This window comes from Mercurialis annua, linkage group LG2 (genome assembly GCF_937616625.2).
Source record: "Mercurialis annua linkage group LG2, ddMerAnnu1.2, whole genome shotgun sequence".
In the NCBI taxonomy this organism is placed as follows: domain Eukaryota; kingdom Viridiplantae; phylum Streptophyta; class Magnoliopsida; order Malpighiales; family Euphorbiaceae; genus Mercurialis; species Mercurialis annua.
In genome coordinates this window covers 49526016-49547800 of record NC_065571.1, presented here as the reverse complement: position 1 = coordinate 49547800, position 21785 = coordinate 49526016, and the positions used below count along the sequence as shown (strand labels likewise).

The following is a 21785-nucleotide window of genomic DNA, read 5'->3' as shown; positions in this document are numbered from 1 at the left end:
TGATTAGACGTATGATATAACCTTTTATTTAATTGTTTAAAAATTTTTCATCCTTTAATTCATTAAACTGTCAATTATATTCTTATATTGGGTAGAGATGAAACTTAAAAACCCAAAATTGGGTACAAATGACTTTTTTACAAGATCCGAGTATAAACGAAAAAAAGTTCAAGAGGAAGGTTTTTTTTAAGTAATTAACCCTTTACTTTATAATAGGTATTTATCAAAAAAAAAGGGTGTTGCTAAATACCACCCCTAGATTATTAGATACTGCCCTCTTTTTTACTTTTTTGCCCTCTCAAATAAAAAAATTTGCATGGACGTTTTCGGGAGACGTCTCGCATGGTGCAAGACGTCTCTCGGAGACGTCCATGTGAATTTTTTTAAAAAAATATTAAAAGAAATAGTCTATAATCAGTAATTAAAAATAATATAAGTGTATTTTTTGATAAAACATTTAAACATAATATAAAAAATAATACATATGTACTTAAAAACAATATAAATATATGTTTTGATAAAAAAATTAATATAAAAAATTAATATATATAAAAATAATATAAGTGTATTTTTTTGATAAAAAAAACTTAACAAAAAAATAAAAATAAGTGTATTTTATTTATAAAAAATTAATATACAAAATAATATAAGTGTATTTGATATGATTTGAGTGGATTAGAAACAAGTTTTGGAATTATAAAAAGGTAAAAGGATATTTCGGTAAGTAGTAATTTAGGGGTGGTATTTAGTAGTACTACCCACCGTCCCCACACTTTACCCTTTTGCCTTTTTTCCTATTTCTATACAAAACTAAAAGCTCTCAATCCATTCAAGCTAAAACCATATTCTACGTGGTCGTCCCCCTTCAAGGGGCTGTTTCCGGCTGCGACCGGAAACGTTGCAACCGGGTTTTTTTAAAAAAATATGTATAATTAATTTTTTTTATTTTAATTGTTTTAAAAATTTAATTGATTTTAGAGGTGGCCATGGGTCGGGTCAGCCCGGTCAAACCAGGCCCGGAACCGGTCAAACCCAGAATCGGACTAAAACAGGCCCGGAACCGTACAAAGGGCGGCTCCGGGCCGGTTCCATATTTGTTGAATCGTGAACCGGCGGTTCCGGATTGGAACCAGCGGTTTAAGGGTCGAACCCGTTGATAAAAAATATATATTATATATTTAAAATATATATTATATCTTTATCATATAATATCTTTATCATATAATATATTTACTTTTCCAATAAAATATATGTTATATTTGTTTTAGTTAAATTTTTGGTTAATATTTTAATTTTTTTTTTAAAATTCTTTATTTCTTGTAATATTATCTCCGTGAGTTATTTTATTGTTAAATTACATTTTTTAGTAATTAAATTTTAAATTTATTTTTAATTTTTTTCTAAACCGTCCTAAACCGGAACCGGAACCGTCCGGTTCCGAACCGTCATGGAATCGTCTCTTAGGCGGTTCCGGGCTGGTTCCACTTTTTCTTGAACCGTGACCCGGCGGTTCCGAACCGGAACCGCCAGGTTATGAACCGTGGCCACCTCGATTCGATTTAATATTTATTGAATTAGGGGTGTGCATTCGGTTAAACCGAAACAACCGAACCAATTTTTTTGATTTTTTAGAAATCGAACCGAACCGGAATTATGGGAAAATTTAATTTTTCAAACCGAATCGAACCGAACCTGTCGGTTCGGTCGGTTATTTCGGTTCGGTTTGGTTTACGTGTAAAAGTGAATGAAATATTTTTACTCTAAAAACCGAACCGACCAACCGAAATTATTCTACTTTTCCAAATCGAACCAAACCGAATTTGTCGGTTCAGTTTGTCGGTTTTTGCACACCCCTATACTGAATATTAGTAGTATGACTTAATATTTTTTAGTACGGCTGAATCAGAATCTGTGACCGTACCTTTGTAACGTTCACCCCGAGCACATCTCAAAAGCTTTCGTTTGCTCCCGTTCTTATGAGACGAAATGACTAACTCAAACCCAATCTCTATAGCAATATTCTTAACCCAATTAATTGCTACAGTATCAGTATCAAACCCATGTTCTAAAAAAACTGGTCGCTGTAATCAATTACGTTTAACAATTTATAAAATTACTTTTAACATAACTAATTACATTTAATAATTTATAAAATTACGTTTAACATAAATAATTACGTTTAACAATTTATAAAATTTATTTTTTTTAAAATATATTCGGTAAAAGGAGGGATGTCCCCGAGGGACGTCCCTCCACAAGGAGGGACTTCCCATATAGGAAGTCTCTCCAAAAGGAGGGACATTGACTTCCCATATAGAAAAAAATCATTTTTTTTATTTCGAAAAAGCCGGAAAAACTTGTTTCCGAACGTCGATAATTTTTACCCGACGAATTATAATCGCTGTCCGTTATTTTAATAGACTTTTTACGTATTTGTTCGAATGAGTTGAGAGAATTTTTTGGTTTTGTTTTTACTAGAAGGGCGAAAATGTATTTTGTAAGGGCGGTGTTAAGTAAAAAGGGGCGGCGAATAGTAAAACCCTCAACAAATGGGTTCAGCTCAGTAAAAAAGCCCAGCCCACAAATATGCTGAATTTGCTTTTGCGTGTGACGTTTCCTTACGCCGTCCAAGTTGGCGAAAAATCGGCGTGAAACAGATATCTGTCATTGTACGAGGACCGAAAAGCCGCCGATCGGGTCACCGGTGTTAGCTGACATTGAAGACGAGGGAAACAATAAATTCTCTGTTACGTTTCCGCCACCAGAAAATAAATTCAAAATCTCTCATTTTTTCTCTCTAGAACTCTCGAGAAAATAAAGAAATGACAAATTGTATATGTTATTGTAGCCAACCAGTGATTTTACCCAAATCCAATAGTAAGGCGAGCTTTGGTAGAGTGGCAGTCAATTTGGGAGTTACAACCGCTAGAGATTTTAGGGTTAGGGCTTCAACGGTGGAGAGCTCTTCTAATTTCGCTAAGCGCACGGAACAGGCTTGGTTAATTTCACAGGTAATTTTATATATGCTGTGATTCTTTTGCATTCCTTTTTCATTTTGTCCTGTAGAATCATTAATTTAGGGTTTTACATTGTAAATTGTTACAAATTTGTAGAACCATTGATTTAGGGTTACAGTGATTTGTTGCAGCAACCAAGGCCAGTTGTGTGTACTTCTTGTAGCTCAAATGGACATATCGACTGTGAATGGTGTGCGGGGACTGGTTTCTTCATTATTGGTGATAACATGCTTTGTCAAGTCCCTTCCAGAAACACTACGTGTGTCATTTGTGCTGGAAAGGTATGTTACAACTTAACCATATAAATTTCCTTGCTCTGTTCAATGTAATGTGATACAGTTATTAGTAATTTTGTTCTGTGTATAACCTGCAAAATTAGAAATATTTATATGAACGTAACTTGCCGTGTAGGATTATGAGTTTAGTTCACCACATAAGATTATGAATCTATTTCGCCACATAGGACTATGAATTTAATCCGATATAGAGGATTATGAACCTAGTTCGACATATAAGATTATGAACTCAGTTTGACACGTAATTGTAAACCATCCATTACCTACGTGACACGCGACATTGTTGAATATAGTCAACAGCTAATAAATATTACATAGTAGGCTTTTGCATCAAGAACCACTCCAATGCTTAAATATGTAGTAATAGAGCATTATCTTGTTTATTAGCCAAATTTGTATGGATAGTGGGAACTGGGAAATGGTTCTTTTGATGCACTCACTTGGGGTAGGAAGTATTGTTGATTGGTAACATAAATGATAAAACTACAGTATAACCATGTATTTGTTTTTCAGGGGTTGATGCGCTGCTCTGATTGTAAAGGAACAGGCTTTCGTGCCAAATGGTTGGAGGAGCCTCCAATGTCTAAATAGCTGTATTATAGGAAATCATCAACCAGATACAAACACTAAGCCAATGAGAAATGCTCAACAATGATTCGTTCGTGTGATTTCTTTGTTGTATACTTTTCTAATTCATTGTAAATTTGTTGTAGTTATAGACTCACAAATGCACTTCTCAGCACAGATCGTACCGTGTGTGTCTGTATTGTGTTCAATGTCTATTCAGCAAATCATCCCATGTCAGCACAACTACCAGCGAAAAAATTTATAGCATAAGACACTACCAAATGTATTCATACAGCTCTCTGTTTCAGCAAATTGGTGAATGGTATAACTTTTGTAGTCTTTCAATATTCAAGAAAACCTGTGTGCAAGCTTGAATTCCTTTGTGGTTTAGAGTTTCTCTTTTCCAATAATTTTAACTCTCAAGTTGAATTTCGAGTTCCAGGAGATCCTTAAAAAGCCAACAGCAACATTAACTTCATACAATTGTCAAACTTGCCATTAAACCTAGGAATTGTACCAAGTCAGGATTATTGTACATGAGTAAAATCCTGTAACTTCAAGGTGCAATTAATTTCCCAATCAGTAAGCATATTGCTGAAATCCATATACAAATTTAACTCAGGAAACATAAGATAATTTTGCCAAACATGGACAATTTACAAACTTAAACTGAACAGATTCCACTTCCAATAGTATTTTCAGAGAGCATAACTTTCAATGAAGAATTTTTTGGACAAGGCTTATCAATTGCTTTGAACTATGGCTGAGAAGAGTAAATTGTTTATATTCTCTGATTCTGAATTCTGCCCTTCATCCCCTGCATCAGCAACAGAAAATTGGTTGGAAATTTTGTCCATAATTCACATTTCTGCAAGAAATATTGCCTTATACTAAATGTTCTGTCCACAAGTATTGGTTCGCAACTTCTGTTTTCTTTTTTCAAGTTTCAACCAATTTCCTGCAAGTTTTAATTGTTACCTAATAACTATTTCAGCGTTATACTTAGCTAAGGAATTTGAATGCCAAATTGTGGCTCTCAAATGCAGTTTGATTTGAACAGTTTTCTTAATTCAGGGATCACAAGTTGAAACAATTGCAAGGAACTAGATTCAAACAGAGCCCATAATTAAAACTTACGAGTCGAAACATTTAGCCACACTAAATCCTTTTAAAATTAATCAAATTCTCATATTTCTATTATTATTCAGAGAAATGACCCATATGCTGTCAGTTTTTAACAGATGACCTTCAGGTCTTATATACTGCAGCAGTAGAAAAAGAGTCGATTCATTGATAAATCCATACCTGTCCTTGATCTGATTTGAGCAGTCCACTCATCAATAATCTAAAAGAATGATATAAAGAAAGAAAAGTTAGGAGTGATTCGAAACGTTAAATAAATAAATAAAATTATGTAAAAGACGTTGTTTATCATTGAACTTAAACTTTTTGACTCTATAACAGAAAGCAAGAAAATTCGTAAATCCGACAGGCAAAACAATTATATTGCAATTCACGACTGCATGGAATCGCATAAAAGACATGATGTGATTCATCGGAAAAACACCTGGTTAAAATTAGCAAATGCAGGATCCTCATCGACGGGGGTAGTCGTAATGCCCATGGAAGCCTGCATTCTCTGGAGTTGAGTTCTGTTCCCAACAAGAGTTGTTTGAGCTTTATCAATTAAATCCTACAGACAGAATTATAAAAATTAAACACCGAATACATCGTTTGGAACTCCAATCGATGAAATTATTAATTTTAGATTTTAGCAATGGAGTAAAAAGAGAATAAATAACATAGAGGTGTATGTAATGTACCTGTTTGGCAGCAAGAAGCTCACGGCATTGTTCTTTCAAAGCAGAAAGATCCTCTTGTACCTTCTTTATCCTATTAACTAGCTTCATAGGATTTGCCTGCACTTTAACAAAAGATTAAGAACCTAATTAGCACAATTCAAGGAAGAAATTTAAAAAAAACTGAGAGTTAAGTGATTGCAAACAAACATTATCAGGATAAACTTGTTGAAACTCCTTCTCCAGCTTCAATTGAACTAAATTTAGGTCATGATTTGCCTTCTTCAACAGATTCACTAAACTATCTGCTGCTTGATGCCCCATTTCTCTCCACTTTTTCCAATCTCTAGGGTTTTCTCTGCACACAATACCGAGTGCTCTTCTTTTTGCCCGCGCCTTTAACTTTTTCAGTTTTAAAATTTTTTTGTATAGGGCATTACAAAAACGACGCGTCGTATCATCTGCTAAGCTTCTTTAAATACTAAAGAGGATAAATCTTGATTTAAGTGGCAATATGCCCCCTCAATTTGTAAGCAATGCACAATTAATTTATAATGTGCAAATCAGTATATTTATTTTTTGATAAAGTGTGCAAATCAGTACATAAATTCGGTGATTATGGACAATTTATCTTATTTTGACAATTTGCCCCCTCAATTTGTAAGTTAATAGTTCCTTTAATTGACAATTTCCCCCTTAATTTGTAAGTTAATTTGTTAAAATGGGTTAATTGTTCATAATCACTAAGTTCGTGTACTGATTTACCAATAAAATTAATTTTATGTGTTAAGTGGTTTAATAATTTATTATATCTCAATTTCAATATCTAATTATTTTATATAATTTATTATATCTCAATTCCAATATCTAATTGTTTTACGCCACATCAATTAGAGAGTCAAGTCAAATTATCCAAACTGCAAATGTTTTGTTTAAAAGTATGAACATGCCCTTAATTAATATTTGAATAAACTGAAAAAAAAAAATTGAATAAAGAATTAATTCAATTCCTCAACCTGGCATAAATATAAAATGAGTCAATTTTAAAAGAAGTGGAACAAATTAACCTGCAATTTATGTTTATTTTTTTTTATCAAAAAGGCTATTTAAAGAATGATATTTTTAATTTTATTTAATTAACTTAATTAATAACAATTTAATTTATCCTCTAATTACAACTTAATTAAAATTTTAAATTTTAGTTCTGCCACCACCGACCTTATATTCTCGCCACGACCGTGTTTCCCTCTCGCACTCTGACCGATTAGTACCTACTCTACTGAACACTTTGGCCATCATCAAGGACAAATACTATTCATCCTCTTTGAGGAAGAAGGGGAAATATAAAAAAAGTATCAAAATTTTGTTTTTTTAGTTAATATTTTTTTAAAAAAAGAATTATAACTATAATGAAAAAATTAAAATAGTTAAGTGTCAATTTAAAAATGAACTAAATATGAGGCTATTTTATATCTTTTTTTATGTTGTTAGTAAAGAGTGAAACACACTCTAAGGTGCGACCGGGCAAAGACTGCCGAGGGATTTTTATGATACAAAAACCAAGTTACGAGTCTATTTGCATCAAAAGTAAAAAAATTGACTTATTTGATATTGTGTGCTAAGTTGAAAGGGTGAATTGTTTGTTCATTAATATTTTGTGTCAAATAAGGGGGGCAAAATGAACCTTTGTCTTTTTCTTATTTCTCATTCAACATTGAAAAAGAAAAGAAAAAAAAAACATTGAAGCTTACGGCGATGGGGAGCGAAGAAGAGAGAGGTCTAGAGCAGCAGCTAGAGCTACAGTTAGAGGAACAGAGAGATTCAATTGCTGCGTTGAATGAAGCTCTCGCTTCTGACCCCTCAAATCTCGAGCTTCTCTCTGTAAATTTAATTTAATTTTGTCTTCCTATTTCTTGTGATTTTTATACTGCAATCAACATTTCTCAGTTCTATGTATTGAATCTTTATGTTGTGCGTTACTGGCATAAGAATTACTGAAATACATGCATTTGATTATCTAATCATATTTATTACTCTCTAAAGATTGTGGAAATTGGTTATTAATGATGTATAATAACATTCAATTATTAGGGTTAAATTCTTGCACAGTAGAGAAGGTAGCAATGTTAGTTAATTTTGTTTCCGAGTCGATCGTTCCGTTTTTTTACTTCATATATATAATTAGTAGCTGTACACGTTGCTTAATGTTAGTTTGTGACTTTTAGGTTCAAGAGGAGCTTGTTCAGGCTGTTAAAGAGGCAGAGGATGGACTTTTGCATTTAAAGCGCGCACGCTTATTACGACAAGTTGATTCCTCTCTATGTGATTCTAAGAATACTATTACTGGTAACAATGTCAAGATAGAGCCTCTTGATCCAAATGATGTTGAACCTGAACCAGAACCAGAACCAGAACCAGAACCAGAACCAGAACCTTTGGAGGAGCAAAGTTACAACGTTGGATCAAAGTGTAGGTTCCGTCATAGCGATGGACGTTGGTATAATGGTAAAATTATTGAGTTGGACGGTTCTGGTGCAGCAAAGATCTCTTTCCTCACTCCTACATCAGAAAATATGTTGGTGCGTTGTTTTTCTGCGTTACTTTTTACTTCTTAGAAATGGAACCTGAGCTACCTCCTTTTTTTTAGGGAAGTTTTTGTTTGATATACATTCCTTTTTCTTTTCGTTTGTGTGGAAGACCTCGAAGTAGTGCATGCTATTCTCGTATGATGTAAAAATTGCAAAAGTCTACTCATGCACCTCTTCATGTTTATAGGGATCACTATCTGCTTGGTAAAAAAAATGTTAATGTGCTGTATTTTCTATGTGCCAATTTGTGTAAGGTACAATCCAATAGTCACTTTACTAATGATAGACCACCCAAGTGCAGATGTGCAAGTTTTTTCTGCAACAACGATGTCGATTTGGTACTAACTGCCGCTTATCTCATGGTATGTTGTAATGGCTTCCACTATGTGGATCAGTGGATACAAAAATCTTCTTACTGACACTCTCTGTCTTCTTTCAATTCTCACACCATTTAGGGCGTTTTATAAGAATAGAAGTTTTACCAGTCTTGTCTTAGGCAAGCAACTTTTGTAGAATAAATTAAGGGCATTTTTAATAATGTTTGGTTCTGTAAATTGGAAAAAAGTAAATGTGGCACTGATTTATCTCTGTATCGTGATTGAGACGGGCTTTGATTTTCATAGTCTATTCCAAAGATATGAAAAATTTGGTAAAGTGCACATTTTCAGGATCCTTTTCTTTTGTGCTCTAACATACAAGTAGACTAGTACATAATATGTTTCCATTCAAGCTTCTTCATGTGTGCTTGCCTCTGCGTTAGAACAACCCTCTTATTTTTTTCACATTACAACTCATCATATATATTTCCAGATCTTTTATGTAATGCTACCTGGTTCATAAGAATATTATATGCTCAAATGGTTTCTTTCAAGATCCTAAAGATGACATGGGTTTATACATGCAGGATTTGATGTGCCGTTATCTTTTCTGAAGACTTACGTTCCAACAACATGGAATCCGTTATTGGTTGGGTCCTGTATTTTGGCAACTTCAGATAGTAACGCTGGCGTGTGGAGGGAGGCTGAACTTGAATCATGGGATGATAAACTCAGAGTAGGGAAGGTTGTTTTTCGTGATGATGGAAGCTCAGCAAAGCTTGAGAGTGAATCGATGACTTTGTCTGAGCATGCTTTAGTGAGTGATGGAGAAGAAAGTGATTCAAGATCAGAACAATATGATTCTAGTGATTATGAAGAAGAGATTGCAGAGGGTTTAGGATTTCTCGACAGCAGCGCACTACAAAGAGGCATACAAACAGAAACTGCCATATTTGCGAAGTGGGAGAATCACACCCGAGGTATAGCTTCAAAGATGATGGCAAACATGGGCTATCGTGATGGGATGGGATTAGGTGCATCTGGGCAAGGAATGTTGAATCCCATTTCTGTGAAGGTTCTCCCGGCAAAGCAATCACTCGATCATGCATTGCAATCTCAGAGAGAAGAAGGAACGAAAGAAAATCACCTGAAGAAAAGAAGCAGAGGCGGGAAGAGAAAACGCGACAAGAAGATAGCTGCATTGGCTAAAGTAGCCGAAGAAGAAGAAGAGGAAGCAGCTCCAGATGTTTTTAGTCTCATCAATGTTCAACTGGCAAAGCATAATGAAGCTCTAAATGGTGGGTCGTCTAAGAAGCATAATTCAGGAGAGAAGAAAGTCGACAGACGAGTACTCATAGCTTACGAAGATGAGGCGAAGGAACTGAGATTGCGAGTCGAAAAGCTGGAAGAAATGGCAAGCAGAAACAAGAAGGAGAAGGTGGTTTACGATGCTGCAATGAGGAAGTTGAATGAAACTCGCAAAGCTTTAGCAGAAGTTGAGGCAGCTCAAGCTTCTGCATCAAATGCAGTTGTCAGCAAAGAAAAAGAGAAGAAATGGCTCAAGTTTTGACATATATTATCATCTTTGAATCTGTTATGTAATCCATAATTATTTAGTGTATATTAAAAAAAAAAACTGGTCAAATATTGGTCATTGTTTTTGCAGAGGCCTCATTGAACTTGATTATCATTTAAATTATTAAAATTACAAATCATAATATTCATTTATAATTGTTATTATTTATGATTAAAATCTCGAACTATTCTCATCTAAAAAGTTTTTATATTGTCTTTATTTAATGTTTAGTAGTATAGTCATTGTTAAGAGTTTAAGATATCAAATAATATGGATTCTAAATCAATGGAATTAAACAACACCGCATAAACACACCTCTTTTTTCTCTCTAAAAAAACCCTAGCCGCCAAGAGTTTTCTTCTTATTTCTTCTCCGGCTGCCGTCAATGGTTTGATTTTTGTTGTTGACGGTAGCCATCCCTTTATTTATGTTATTTTAATTTGATAGAATATAATAAATAGCGACTCTTTTTCATTTTTTTGATGGATTAAAATCTATCAACGAAGCGCAATTCATTTACCAAGAAGTGAAGATAGATCGAAGATCTTTCATCAATAAAATGGAATCGTTTATGAGCTATATTAGTTTTATTTGTTTTTCATTGTTTGTTTTTTTTCTGAATGTTTTATGTTGTCCTTTCATTATGAAAGGTTTGTTGTCCTTTATCTGTGAAAGGTTTGTTGTCTCCTTTTTATGTAGGAGTTTGCTGTCTCTTTTTTATGAAGGAGTTATCAAGTGGTGATTGAATGGAATGCTCTGAGTTTGTGGGTGATTGGATAAGTTTTGATCGACGAGTGATCGAAGACTGCACTTATTTAGCAAAACAGTTAATAATTTATTTTTATTTTCGTAAGTAAGATCTGCGAATCAGGCAGCATGTTGTCTGTTCCATGTCAGGTCATCGGATTTAGTTTTCGAATTATTCCGAATTTCTTACAAATGTAACTGTTTCATATTCGATTTAATGAGATTTGATGATTTCAAAAAAAAAAGATATCAAATAATACTTCAGTAATTTATATAAATTTATACAGTTAAAATAAATAATAGAGTAATTCTAAAAACTCAAATATTTTTTAAAAGTAAGAAACTAATTTGAAAAATAGAAAAATTGGAAATTAATAAGTATTTTTATTTAAAATAAACAATAAAATTACTTTAGCAGTTTATAAAAAATTAAAATTAATGAGAAGACTAATCCTCTACAAATAAGAGTTTTCAATTTTTAATAAAAGCCAAATAATTTAGAAAAATTAAAATTAATAAGAAGTTTTAAATAATACTTCAATAATTATGAAAGTTCAAAATTAATAGTATAAAATGAATTTATAATTAAGAAGAATTAAGATAAAGAACACGTAACGACTCTAATCTCTGTCTTTAACATTTCTTCCTTTTCAAGAACTCTTATACTTGTACTGCATGTATGTAGCTCAGTAATTTCTCATAATTCTGTATCTTCTTATTTATTCTTCACGTATTTCTACACAGATAATTTCAATCCTCATCTTGACTCTTGAAACCCTACTAATTCTCATTCATAATTACACCTTAAGCTTCAGTTTTTTTCACAGCAAGTTCAAAACAATATGGTAGACGGAGCACATTACCGGAACGGCGAGGCGAACCCGGTCTCTACAACGACGATTGGCTCGTCAGTGATTCCTACAGTTCATAAACTTCAGGACATACTTTCTCCAATTAGCGACGAATTAACAAAAATATCACTGCCGCAAGTAGCGGTGGTTGGCAGTCAAAGCAGCGGCAAGTCGAGCGTTCTTGAAGCACTCGTCGGCCGTGACTTTCTTCCACGTGGCTGCGATATTTGTACTCGCAGACCTCTTGTTTTAATGCTCGAGAATCGTGCACTTACACCTGACGATAATGCTGAGTACGGCGAGTTTCGCCACTTACCTGGAAAACGTTTCTACGATTTTCATAAAATTCGCGACGAAATTCAGGTTAATCACTTCTTATTTTTAGTACTTCAATTCGATAATGATTTAATGTAATTTTAATTTACTTTAATTTTGTGTGTTAATCGTAGGCTGCGACTGAAAGAGAAGCAGGAAGTAATAAAGGAGTATCAGATAAACAAATTAGCTTAAAGATATGCTCTCCTAATGTACTTAATATGACACTTGTCGATTTACCGGGAATTACTAAAGTACCTGTAGGAGATCAACCTAGTGATATCGAATCAAGGATTAGGAAGATGATAATGGCTCATATTAGTCAAGAGAATTGTATTATATTAGCTGTTACGCCCGCGAATTCAGATTTAGCTACTTCTGATGCTCTTCAGATGGCTAGAGAAGCTGATCCTAATGGTATCTTTGCTTTTTACTTAGCAAGACATTGTTTTAGATTGTTTATTATTAGGCGTTCATGTTTATTTTTGCTTTCGGGCAGGTACGCGGACAATTGGTGTTATTACAAAGGTAAAGTGACCATTTTATTGTTCTGAAATATGTAATTTGTTTTCTAGCCGTCGGTGTTGGTTTGAGCAGCAATGTAAATTGATGCTGCTTTTGCCTTTCTATCATGTAGCTTGATATAATGGATCGAGGAACTGATGCCTGCAACTTTTTACTTGGAAAAGTTGTCCCACTACGTCTTGGATATATTGGTGTTGTTAATCGTAGTCAAGAGGTATGAATTGTTAATTAATCATCATTTCTGAATTTCAGTATATGTTTAATTTATTTTATTTGGTAATCTCTATGGTTTTTGTGATTTCTTTTCAGCCAAATATTAAAATTGGCTTTATACACAACTAATAATTGGTAAAGTACAAAAGAATTGCATTGTGGCTGCTGGTTTCTAATTGGTTATTTACCTTTTAATGCATAGGATATTAACTATAACCGAAGTATCCGTAATGCGCTTGCACGTGAGGAGCGTTTCTTCAGTGACCATCCTGTAATTTTCACTCCTTCGATTATTTTTTAAATTTATTGTTTTCTATTTTGGATGATTTGATTTTGATAGTTTTGTTTGCTTGATGGCGCTCTTGCTTAAGATATATAATGGCCTCTCTGATCGATGTGGAGTTCCCCAGTTAGCAAAGAAGTTGAATCAGGTTGGTTCTCATGCAACCTAAAATAAATTCTCTTATTCGTCTGAATATCCGAGATGCAAGTTAAATTTATAACTTGTTATTATATCTGGTGCGAATGTGGTGGTTATTGACGCTTTATACCAGATCCTGGAGCAGCATATCAGAATGGTTCTTCCAAATTTGAAGGCTGAGCTAAATTCTCGTGCAGCTGCTTTGTCAAAAGAGCTAAGCGCATATGGTGAAGTAATAGAGTCAAAAGTACGTGAACAGTTTTCCTGTGACATCAGCATTTCTGGTGATATATTTTGTCCTGGGCATATTAGTATGCCATTTATTATCGTTCCAGCAAGAATCCAATTAAGTTGGAACTCTAGTTTCTCTATGCACAATTTCTGTAATTTGATTTTTTAGTGGACTACAGTGAAAAGGAAGTTTTAGATCACAGTTTTTTACATAGTTTATCAGAAACCCTGTTATGTAACTTCCTCGTGAGATATAAAGGATGTTAGCTAACAAACTGATTTTATCATTTACTTCTCAAGCTAACGGCTTGCATGTCTTGCTTGTCTAACTAGTATCTTTCTGGATGCTGCCTAAGATCTTGCTCCAGATATATGTATAGTACATGCATTAATATTCATATGATTGCATACAGGATTACATGTATCTACATGTTTATACTGTTAGCTAACAGCTTGCATGTCTTGCTTGTCTAACTAGTATCTTTCTGGATGCTGCCTAAGATCTTGCTCCAGATATATGTATAGTACATGCATTAATATTCATACGATTGCATACAGGATTAAATGTATCTACATGTTTATACTGTTATAAATGATATAGGAGAATAAATGATTGCATACAGGATTACATGTATCTACATGTTTATACTGTTGCAGATGATATAGGAGAATAAATGATTCATTTATAGTTCTAAATAATATTTCTATTTATGTTGCCCTTGTGTAGGCTGACCAAGGAATGATTCTATTGAATATCCTGAAAGGATATTGTGAAGGTGAGATTCATTTTGCATATTCCTAATTGTTGACTAATATATCCTGTGCATGGAAAAGTTATGTTCTTTTTCATTTAAAGTGCAAAGTTATGTTTCATTCAACCTAATACTAGTTCGTCTATCCATTTTCATTTCTATATTAACGTAGATTACATTGAGATTCATTTTGCATATTCCTAATTGTTGACTAGTATATCCTGTGCATCGAAAAGTTATGTTCTTTTTCATTTAAAGTGCAAAGTTATGTTTCATTCAACCTAATACTAGTTTGTCTATCCATTTTCATTTCAATATTAACGTAGATTACATTGGTTTCTTGATAATTATTCAACAGATTTTATTGCCATGGTGGATGGAAAAGGTCAGCATATGTCAACCAAAGAGCTGTCTGGAGGAGCGAGGATCAACTACATTTTTCAGTCAATTTTTGTTAAAAGATTGGAGGTGCGGAGTTCTTTGCTGTTTTTTATGCCACCTTCTTATGTGAAAGAACATTTCTCTGGTAGTACTCTTATTTATTGAAAATTCTGTTTGCTGTTAACTTCTTCAGATTTTTTGTAGGAAGTTGATCCTTGTGAAGATTTAACTGATGACGATATTCGGACAGCAGTTCAGAACTCTACTGGTCCTAGAAATGCTCTCTTTGTGCCAGAGGTTAGCATTAGCATTGATGGTTGTACATTGTGATTTGTAAGTTTTGCATCTTCCTGGTGGAAGTCCTTTTATCCTTGTTTTTACATGCTGTGAAGTAACTATCTATGAAATATATGTTTCAGGCTCCATTTGAAGTTTTGATAAGAAGACAAATAGTGCAGTTGCTAGACCCTAGCCTCCAGTGTCTAAGATTTGTTCATGACGAACTGATGAAGGTTAAAAGGCCAACTCTTTTTGCTGGTTAGAAGCTTTAGCATGATTCATTGCTATTAATTTTGTCACAGGTTGTCTTAGTATGTTCATTGTTCACCACAGATGAGTCGTTCTTGTCAAGCAACTGAGTTACAGAGATATCCATTTTTGAGGAGCCGCCTAAATGAAGAGATGGGACAATTTATGTTTGGTGGTAGAAAACCAGCAGAGAGTATGATAAGAAACTTAATTGAGATGGAGGTATTTATTTGTTTGTGTTCATTTAAATTTGCATAAATTGGACAGTTTTCTATTATTCAGGTCCATCTTCTATATGTTCTTATTAAAATCAAAATGAAATGTATTTTTAAAAAAAAAATTCCTTTTTCCATTCAATTGATTTCTAGGTTGTTGTAATGAAAATTTAAAAATAAAGAAACCTTAATTCTTGATGGAATAAACATATGGTTTTCAAACAGTTTTGATGGTATTTTAATTACTGTCATTCAGTTTTAACATACCCCAACTTCTTTAATTCTCTTAAGATTCATACAATTATTTTAGTTGTTTGCTAAGCAAGCCATTATATATTGTGAGCGTACATAAAGCTGGAAGAGCTTTTGTGGCTCTCATTAGAGAATGCCATCTGTCACCAGTTGTTGAATATGTAAGTGCTATATTACTATAGATTGATGCACCTATTTGTCTAATGGGTTTTATTGCCATCATCAAATTTACTATTGGCTCGATTATGAGGTATTGACCTGCCACTCTATCTGGTAGATGGTTTGGATCATTATCCAGGGGGTTGACATTTTTCTCAATATTTTGGAAAGTTTCCTTGCTTCAGTTTGTTATATGGAATTATAAGCCTAGTTTGTTTTTCCTTTATTGGTTCAGATGGATTACATAAATTCGTCACATCCAAATTTTATAGGTGGGAACAAAGCTGTTGAACTTGCCATGCAGGAAGTGAAATCAACACAGGTAATACCCACTGCTTTGTGAAGCCAAACCTTAATCAGGATCATTCTGCCCCTTAATTTTCAACTGATCTCGGTTTCTTCATTGATGTTTGTTCATCATCTGCATTTCTGGTCTTTAAACCAAATTGTGGTTTCAGTTTTAGAATCAACTAAATTCTTAATTCATATATGGACATTTAAGTCCAGTATGCATTTAGGATTTCCTTATTGATGTTAGATCATTATGGATTGTAGAAGCTACTAATACCTTTGCACTTTTTGGGACCACCTCAATACTGTTATTGATTCTTCATCATCACAATTCAGGATAATATTAACGCTGAAAGGATATCAACACCTGAGAGAGAACAGCGATTGCGGGTTAGTATTGCTAGGTCAGGTGTCAACGGAAATACATCTAATCAGGTGATTAATTATTTTAGAATGAAGTTTTTTCAAACAGTTGATTAGTAAATCAAGTTCTTTGTAAAGAAAGTGGAGAATCTCTATTCTGAATGGTGAATTTTTTTAAATCCTTATAAAAAGGGGAGAATCTCTACTCTAAATGAAGAAGAATATTATAAGTAGTACTTAAACGGTAGAAGTTACCCAATTTATCCGAAAATTATCAAACTTTAAACTGCATGATGTTTACTTTTGGCTTGATATGTGGCAGGGAAGTCATCTCCAGTCAAATAATGATAAAGCTCCAGCAGGTAATTTATATTTGTTGATATCTTTTAAGCTACCATTGTTTTCTTTGAGAACGTACCTTAGATAAGCAATTTACTGAATGTTTTTCGGGTTGCGTGTGTTTATATGTTTTCCTTTATTTGGTTATTTGGGTGAGGATGGGAAGGCGCAGTGGCTTGGTGGTGTTCTGTGCTGCTGTTCTGAGATGAAAAATATACATGTGGAAGAGTGCATATTCATGTGCAGCTTCAATTAACTTTCCTAACAATAGTATGATTTCACCAAGATCTAGTGAAGGATCATAGACTAACATGCAAGTGTGTGTTTGCCAGTTCTTTATTCTGTGCAATGTACAGTTTAATCTTTTGTCTTTTTTTTTTCTCCCAATGATGCACATGCTCATATGAGGATAGAAATACACAGATTAAGTTAATAATTTAATCATCATATAATTGCTCAAAGTTGGTGGAGAATCCTAGTTTTGTAGAGATTACCACGGTCATCCAACAGATTAGCAATGGTGGCTAGGCGTTTCCAATTACCCAAACTGATTTTAGCAGTAATTGATTTAGGTCGCAATTCATCCACGAGAAGCTGGGGCATTTCATCTATATTTGGAAGCAAGGTATCATCTGGAGTAGTTACATCCAGAACAAATCTTCATGAAACTTTCCATGACACTGAGCATTCATCATACACAATCCAATTGAGAGAGGTGATAATTTTATGAAAAGATCTTGGTTTCTAATTCCATCTTATGATCTGTCATTTTGCTTACTGTTTGAGTTTCTACTCTTTGCATTCTCTTGGTGGTTATTATAGCCTCCATCCATCTTGAGAGCACAAGAAATGACAGAGAAAGTAGCAGTGGGAATAATTGTAACCAAAGTGCTTTTGAGGTCTTACTACGACATTGTTCGGAAGAACATTCAAGACTTAGTGCCCAAAACCATAATGCACTTTTTGGTAATTTTATCATTTTTTCCTGAGATTATCGAGCTTCGTACGAGGGACATGTGATAATTTCCTCGGAGCATTGAAAATAAATCTTTTTTCTTCTGGTTAATACCTTATATATCTAAACAATTTTTTACATGCTCTAGGTGAATCATACTAAAAGGGAGCTACATAACAACTTCGTACAGAAACTGTACAGGTGCTTGTATAATCTGATTAACAATAGTTTGATTTTTATCAGGGTGAACAGTCTTAAATTTTACTTTCTGTTAAAAAAACCAGGGATGCTCTTTTTGAAGAGCTTTTGCAGGAGCATGCTGAGGTGGCTGCAAAGAGAAAACATGCCCGAGAAGTTTTCATTGTTTTGAAGCAAGCTATACAGGTTAGTTAAATCTGTAACCATAAAATCTTATTGGGTTACTTACCTGATAACAAATTGCAAGCAAACTCGTCAAATTGCAAGCAAACTCGTCAAATTGCAAGCAAACTCGTCAAATTGCAAGCTGTAACCATCAAATCTTCTTTCTGTAAATAGTTTTGGTCCTTTCATTTTTGGATTCTCTTTTCTAATGTTCAGAACTAAAATCGTCTGGCGTTTACCGATGTTTAAGCTGATCATTTGTTCCTATTTCTTTGGCTGTTTTGCTTTTGGGAAAAGAACTTAAATCATATCAACATTGCAGACCCTTAATGATGTGGAATCTGATGTGTCATCTCGATCATATGAGGGCAGTACTACCGGATTGCCGCCAGGATATTCAGGGCGTCTTCATTCAATATCTGGTAAAAATAGTTCATCTCGGACATTTTCATCCGTCGGCAAATCCCCTAGATTATATTACTCAGATGAGCAGGTGTTGCCTGTGAACTGAATTGGACTGTAAGCTATCTTTGCAAATTTTGAGGTGTTAATTCAAGATGGCTGCTGGTTAATTCAATTCCAGGTTGTTATGGGTTGGGGTTTTTGATGTCAATGTGTATAAATTAAACATTTGTTATCATATAAATGATAGCATTTCCCATGGGAATTTCGATATGCGGGCCTCGCCGTAAATGAGCAGGAACTTCTGCCTTTATTTAGAGCTTCCAATTTTGCAGCAAAGTGTGATACAGATACTTTTCGTCTGTCTGCTCTGTCCTCTGCTATATTGTCTTGTATTGTTTTAAGATTAATCTTCTTGATCTTATGGTCTTGAAGCATTTAGCATTAAAGGTGTGCTTGGTTCCAATGAATTCACAAAATTTTGTGGAATTTATTGTAAATGGATATAGTTGTGTTTGGTTTACTTATTAATTTATTTTTGTAACTATTTTTAATATTTTTAGAATTGATTATGTATTTGTCAAATGAATTATTAAAATAAATTCATTTCCAAGTGAAATGAATCAAATCAATCATAGGGTTAGAGTTGAACTTTTCTATGATAATAATAATAATAATTCTTTCAATTGCATGCCATTGTTTTAACATTAGACCATCGACAAAGTTTGTTTTTCATTAAACATCATTTTTTTGATTTACGATATTAACTAAAGAATTTCAAATTGCCGCCTCTGAATCATATTCTCCTGTGTGTTCTTATGAAATTTGTTGTGTTCATTGCAATAGCAGTAGAACATGCATATACTCCTGCCAAGCACAATCCTGCTGATACCAAAAATAACGACTTCCACTGCTTTCCAGACGCTAGAATTGCTAATGTAGTCACTACAGCCGCTATAGCCGACAACGCATTTTTCCAGGTTTCAAAATCTTTGACTACATTACTGCATTTCTTGCAATGTATTACGTGTCGGAAATACCGGTTAGCCAAATTTGGTGCATGCATTGTTCCAATACCGCCTTTAGCTGGTGAAGAAGCTGAATGTGCAGCAACAAGACCGGCTGGGGCGTGTTCTACAACAGCAGGCACTTCAGAAAGATGGATTGTGTTGTACCCAAAATGGTAAGGCATTCCATGTCCAACTTTATCCATCCATTTTCTGTATTCTGCTACCCATGTATCAGATGACTTCAGATTAAGATACAAATTCTTCGTCGGCACTTTTTCTTTCATTAAAATCTCGTTTTGAGACGATAAGAATCCCATGTCTTGCTCGAAGACCTTACTTGCATTCTGATGAAAGTACCATTCCGGTATCCATTTGGAAACATAAGGTCTTCTTGTTCCTCCAAACCTAACAATGAGCATGGATTTTCCTTGTCCAGTTGGTCTACATAGAAAAAGTCCTGAGAAGTACTGCTTTACTCCATTCTCATCGAGAAATTCTCGATTGTTTTGAAGAACACACGGTGCTTCAAACCGCAAGAAATTCAATAAAGAAGGATCCTTATCCTTCCCCCACCACCCTGCAAATCCCCTATCAGTGCGTTCCGTGACCTCAAAACGCAGTGCTTGGGCATCTTCTCTTTTCGCAGTCCAGTCTGTTCTGTCGTGTGAGATTGGTATATGAGCAGGGTCCATGAGATTTTCAAGAAGTATAGAGTGATCATAAGGAAGCTCATGGATGGTTGAAGTATCTTGAAACCCTGGCCTGGCAAAATTCTCGAACCAAGGTAGCTTATCGACATTTGGCGGGTTCTTTTGAGACATCCATACCCACACAACTCCTTGTGATTCTCTAACCTCGTATGTTTTCGCACAAGCTGATCGTGGAATACTCGCATTTTCAGGAAGCTGTTTCATAAACCCAGTAACGATAATGAGGATTAGACTAGAGCATGAAACATTCACAGCCGAATCAGAAAAACAGGGATTCAAGGCTCACCTGAGGTATCTTGACACATTTGCCCTCCCCTTCAAATTGCCATCCATGATACAGACATTCAAGTCTTCCATCAATCAACTGACCTTCTGATAGTTTAGCTAACCTAATTCAAGAAAACCAGTAAATTTCAATTTTTCTCGCTTATTCAGGTCAAATTTCACAAACATCATGGCCGGCTACTGAACTATAGGTCTTTTACAGAATGGTCACTATCGTTTTATTTGTTACATTTTGGTAACTAAACTTTACATCAACGGGAGGTTACTCTAGAATCCAGGCCAAAAGTTGTTTATGTAAGGACATATATCTTGAATCGCTACAGTAACCTTCCGGTCAATATATTGACACGAAAGTTCGGTTACCAAAATTTAACAAATAAAACGAATTGCTAAAATGCCTATATATAGTTCAGTAATCACAAACTCTTTTCACCCCATCATAGCGTAATTACGACTACGCCACAAGATTGAACAAGATAGAAGAGCAGTAACATCAAATTATCAATGGATTTATGGTGAAGTATTGGTGCTACTTAACATGGCTAAAAAGATTTAAGGTTAGTAATTGACCTGTGAGGACATCTATCTTGGAAGCATCGAAGCAGACCATCTCCATCTTTATACAGAACAATCTGCTTATCAAAAACAGTAAGCCCTAAAGGAGCATCATCAGGTACATCTCTAGTAAGATAAAGTGGGTACCACTCCTCAGTCCAATCATAATCAGCCACCACTTTTTCTCCATCACTGGATGAACCCACAAGTACTGTCTGATCTTCATCTTCTACAACTCCTGTTTGCAGATCAGTAGCAGCTGCATGACACTTTATGTGCTGTTGTTTTAAGCTGCTCTGTAATGTTACTGGTCTGATGGAGTAGGGTTTAAGTAGTTTGGAAGAAGAAGAGGAGATGGGAGTGAAAGGAAGAGGTTTAGTAATGGAAGTTGTACGGGAGATAAATGGGTGAAACGGTAAGGCCATTGAATTAATTTTACTTCAGGAGTATAAGAAAAAGCTGTGAATTTACATAAATGGGAGATTAAGCAGAGAGATGAAGAATTATTGAAGCTAAGAAGGAGGAAGCGTGTCCAAATTTGAGGTAATTGCTTGTAAGGAAGTTGCTGTTATTGTAGCCACACAATATACATTGCAAATTTTCAAAAAAAAAAAAAGAAATGCTTGATCCTGACTTACTTTAGTATTTCATTAGCGACAATCTTTATTCAGCGTTGTTAAAAGGGCTAATGATACTTTACAATAGTTTTCGCAGCGGTTAATTCTGCATTATCAGTTAGCGTATAGGCGACTAAAATTGTAT

The 21785-nt window shown here is 34.4% G+C and overlaps 5 protein-coding genes across 7 annotated transcripts; 3 read left to right on the top strand and 2 right to left on the bottom strand.

Annotated features, from left to right (window-relative positions):
- The first annotated feature begins 2610 nt into the window (after window positions 1-2610).
- Window positions 2611-4270, top strand: LOC126667573 (protein BUNDLE SHEATH DEFECTIVE 2, chloroplastic). Of its 2 annotated transcripts, none has more exons than XM_050360562.2 (3): window positions 2611-3011; window positions 3128-3298; window positions 3827-4270. In XM_050360562.2, the coding sequence occupies exons 1-3, from the start codon at window positions 2823-2825 to the stop codon at window positions 3902-3904; spliced, it is 438 nt and encodes a 145-aa protein (XP_050216519.1). In that variant the 5' UTR covers window positions 2611-2822; the 3' UTR covers window positions 3905-4270. The 2 variants fall into 2 exon arrangements, with proteins under 2 accessions (XP_050216519.1, XP_050216520.1); XM_050360563.2 differs by having other exon boundaries at window positions 2621-3011; window positions 3149-3298.
- A 161-nt stretch (window positions 4271-4431) lies between these two features.
- LOC126667572 (uncharacterized) lies at window positions 4432-6097 on the bottom strand. Its single transcript, XM_050360561.2, has 5 exons — window positions 5890-6097; window positions 5704-5799; window positions 5448-5573; window positions 5186-5225; window positions 4432-4697 (listed from the first exon to the last, which is right to left on the bottom strand). The coding sequence occupies exons 1-5, from the start codon at window positions 6001-6003 to the stop codon at window positions 4624-4626; spliced, it is 450 nt and encodes a 149-aa protein (XP_050216518.1). The 5' UTR covers window positions 6004-6097; the 3' UTR covers window positions 4432-4623.
- A 1299-nt stretch (window positions 6098-7396) lies between these two features.
- LOC126670327 (zinc finger CCCH domain-containing protein 18) lies at window positions 7397-10315 on the top strand. Its single transcript, XM_050364030.2, has 4 exons — window positions 7397-7560; window positions 7905-8258; window positions 8569-8629; window positions 9172-10315. Exons 1-4 carry the CDS (start codon window positions 7435-7437, stop codon window positions 10152-10154), a joined length of 1524 nt encoding a protein of 507 aa, XP_050219987.1. The 5' UTR covers window positions 7397-7434; the 3' UTR covers window positions 10155-10315.
- A 1205-nt stretch (window positions 10316-11520) lies between these two features.
- LOC126667456 (dynamin-related protein 3A-like) lies at window positions 11521-19019 on the top strand. Of its 2 annotated transcripts, XM_050360430.2 has the most exons (20): window positions 11521-12121; window positions 12208-12490; window positions 12573-12601; window positions 12711-12812; window positions 13014-13082; window positions 13183-13242; window positions 13366-13479; window positions 14191-14239; window positions 14574-14683; window positions 14801-14893; window positions 15016-15108; window positions 15209-15346; window positions 15986-16072; window positions 16378-16476; window positions 16727-16766; window positions 17316-17458; window positions 17566-17709; window positions 17847-17899; window positions 17983-18082; window positions 18384-19019. In XM_050360430.2, the coding sequence occupies exons 1-20, from the start codon at window positions 11750-11752 to the stop codon at window positions 18570-18572; spliced, it is 2367 nt and encodes a 788-aa protein (XP_050216387.1). In that variant the 5' UTR covers window positions 11521-11749; the 3' UTR covers window positions 18573-19019. The 2 variants fall into 2 exon arrangements, with proteins under 2 accessions (XP_050216387.1, XP_050216388.1); XM_050360431.2 differs by lacking the exon at window positions 18384-19019 and having other exon boundaries at window positions 17983-18091.
- A 106-nt stretch (window positions 19020-19125) lies between these two features.
- LOC126667457 (protein TIC 55, chloroplastic) lies at window positions 19126-21581 on the bottom strand. The gene is made up of 3 exons (XM_050360432.2): window positions 21039-21581; window positions 20470-20572; window positions 19126-20378 (listed from the first exon to the last, which is right to left on the bottom strand). The coding sequence occupies exons 1-3, from the start codon at window positions 21446-21448 to the stop codon at window positions 19260-19262; spliced, it is 1632 nt and encodes a 543-aa protein (XP_050216389.1). The 5' UTR covers window positions 21449-21581; the 3' UTR covers window positions 19126-19259.
- Window positions 21582-21785: the final 204 nt, after the last annotated feature.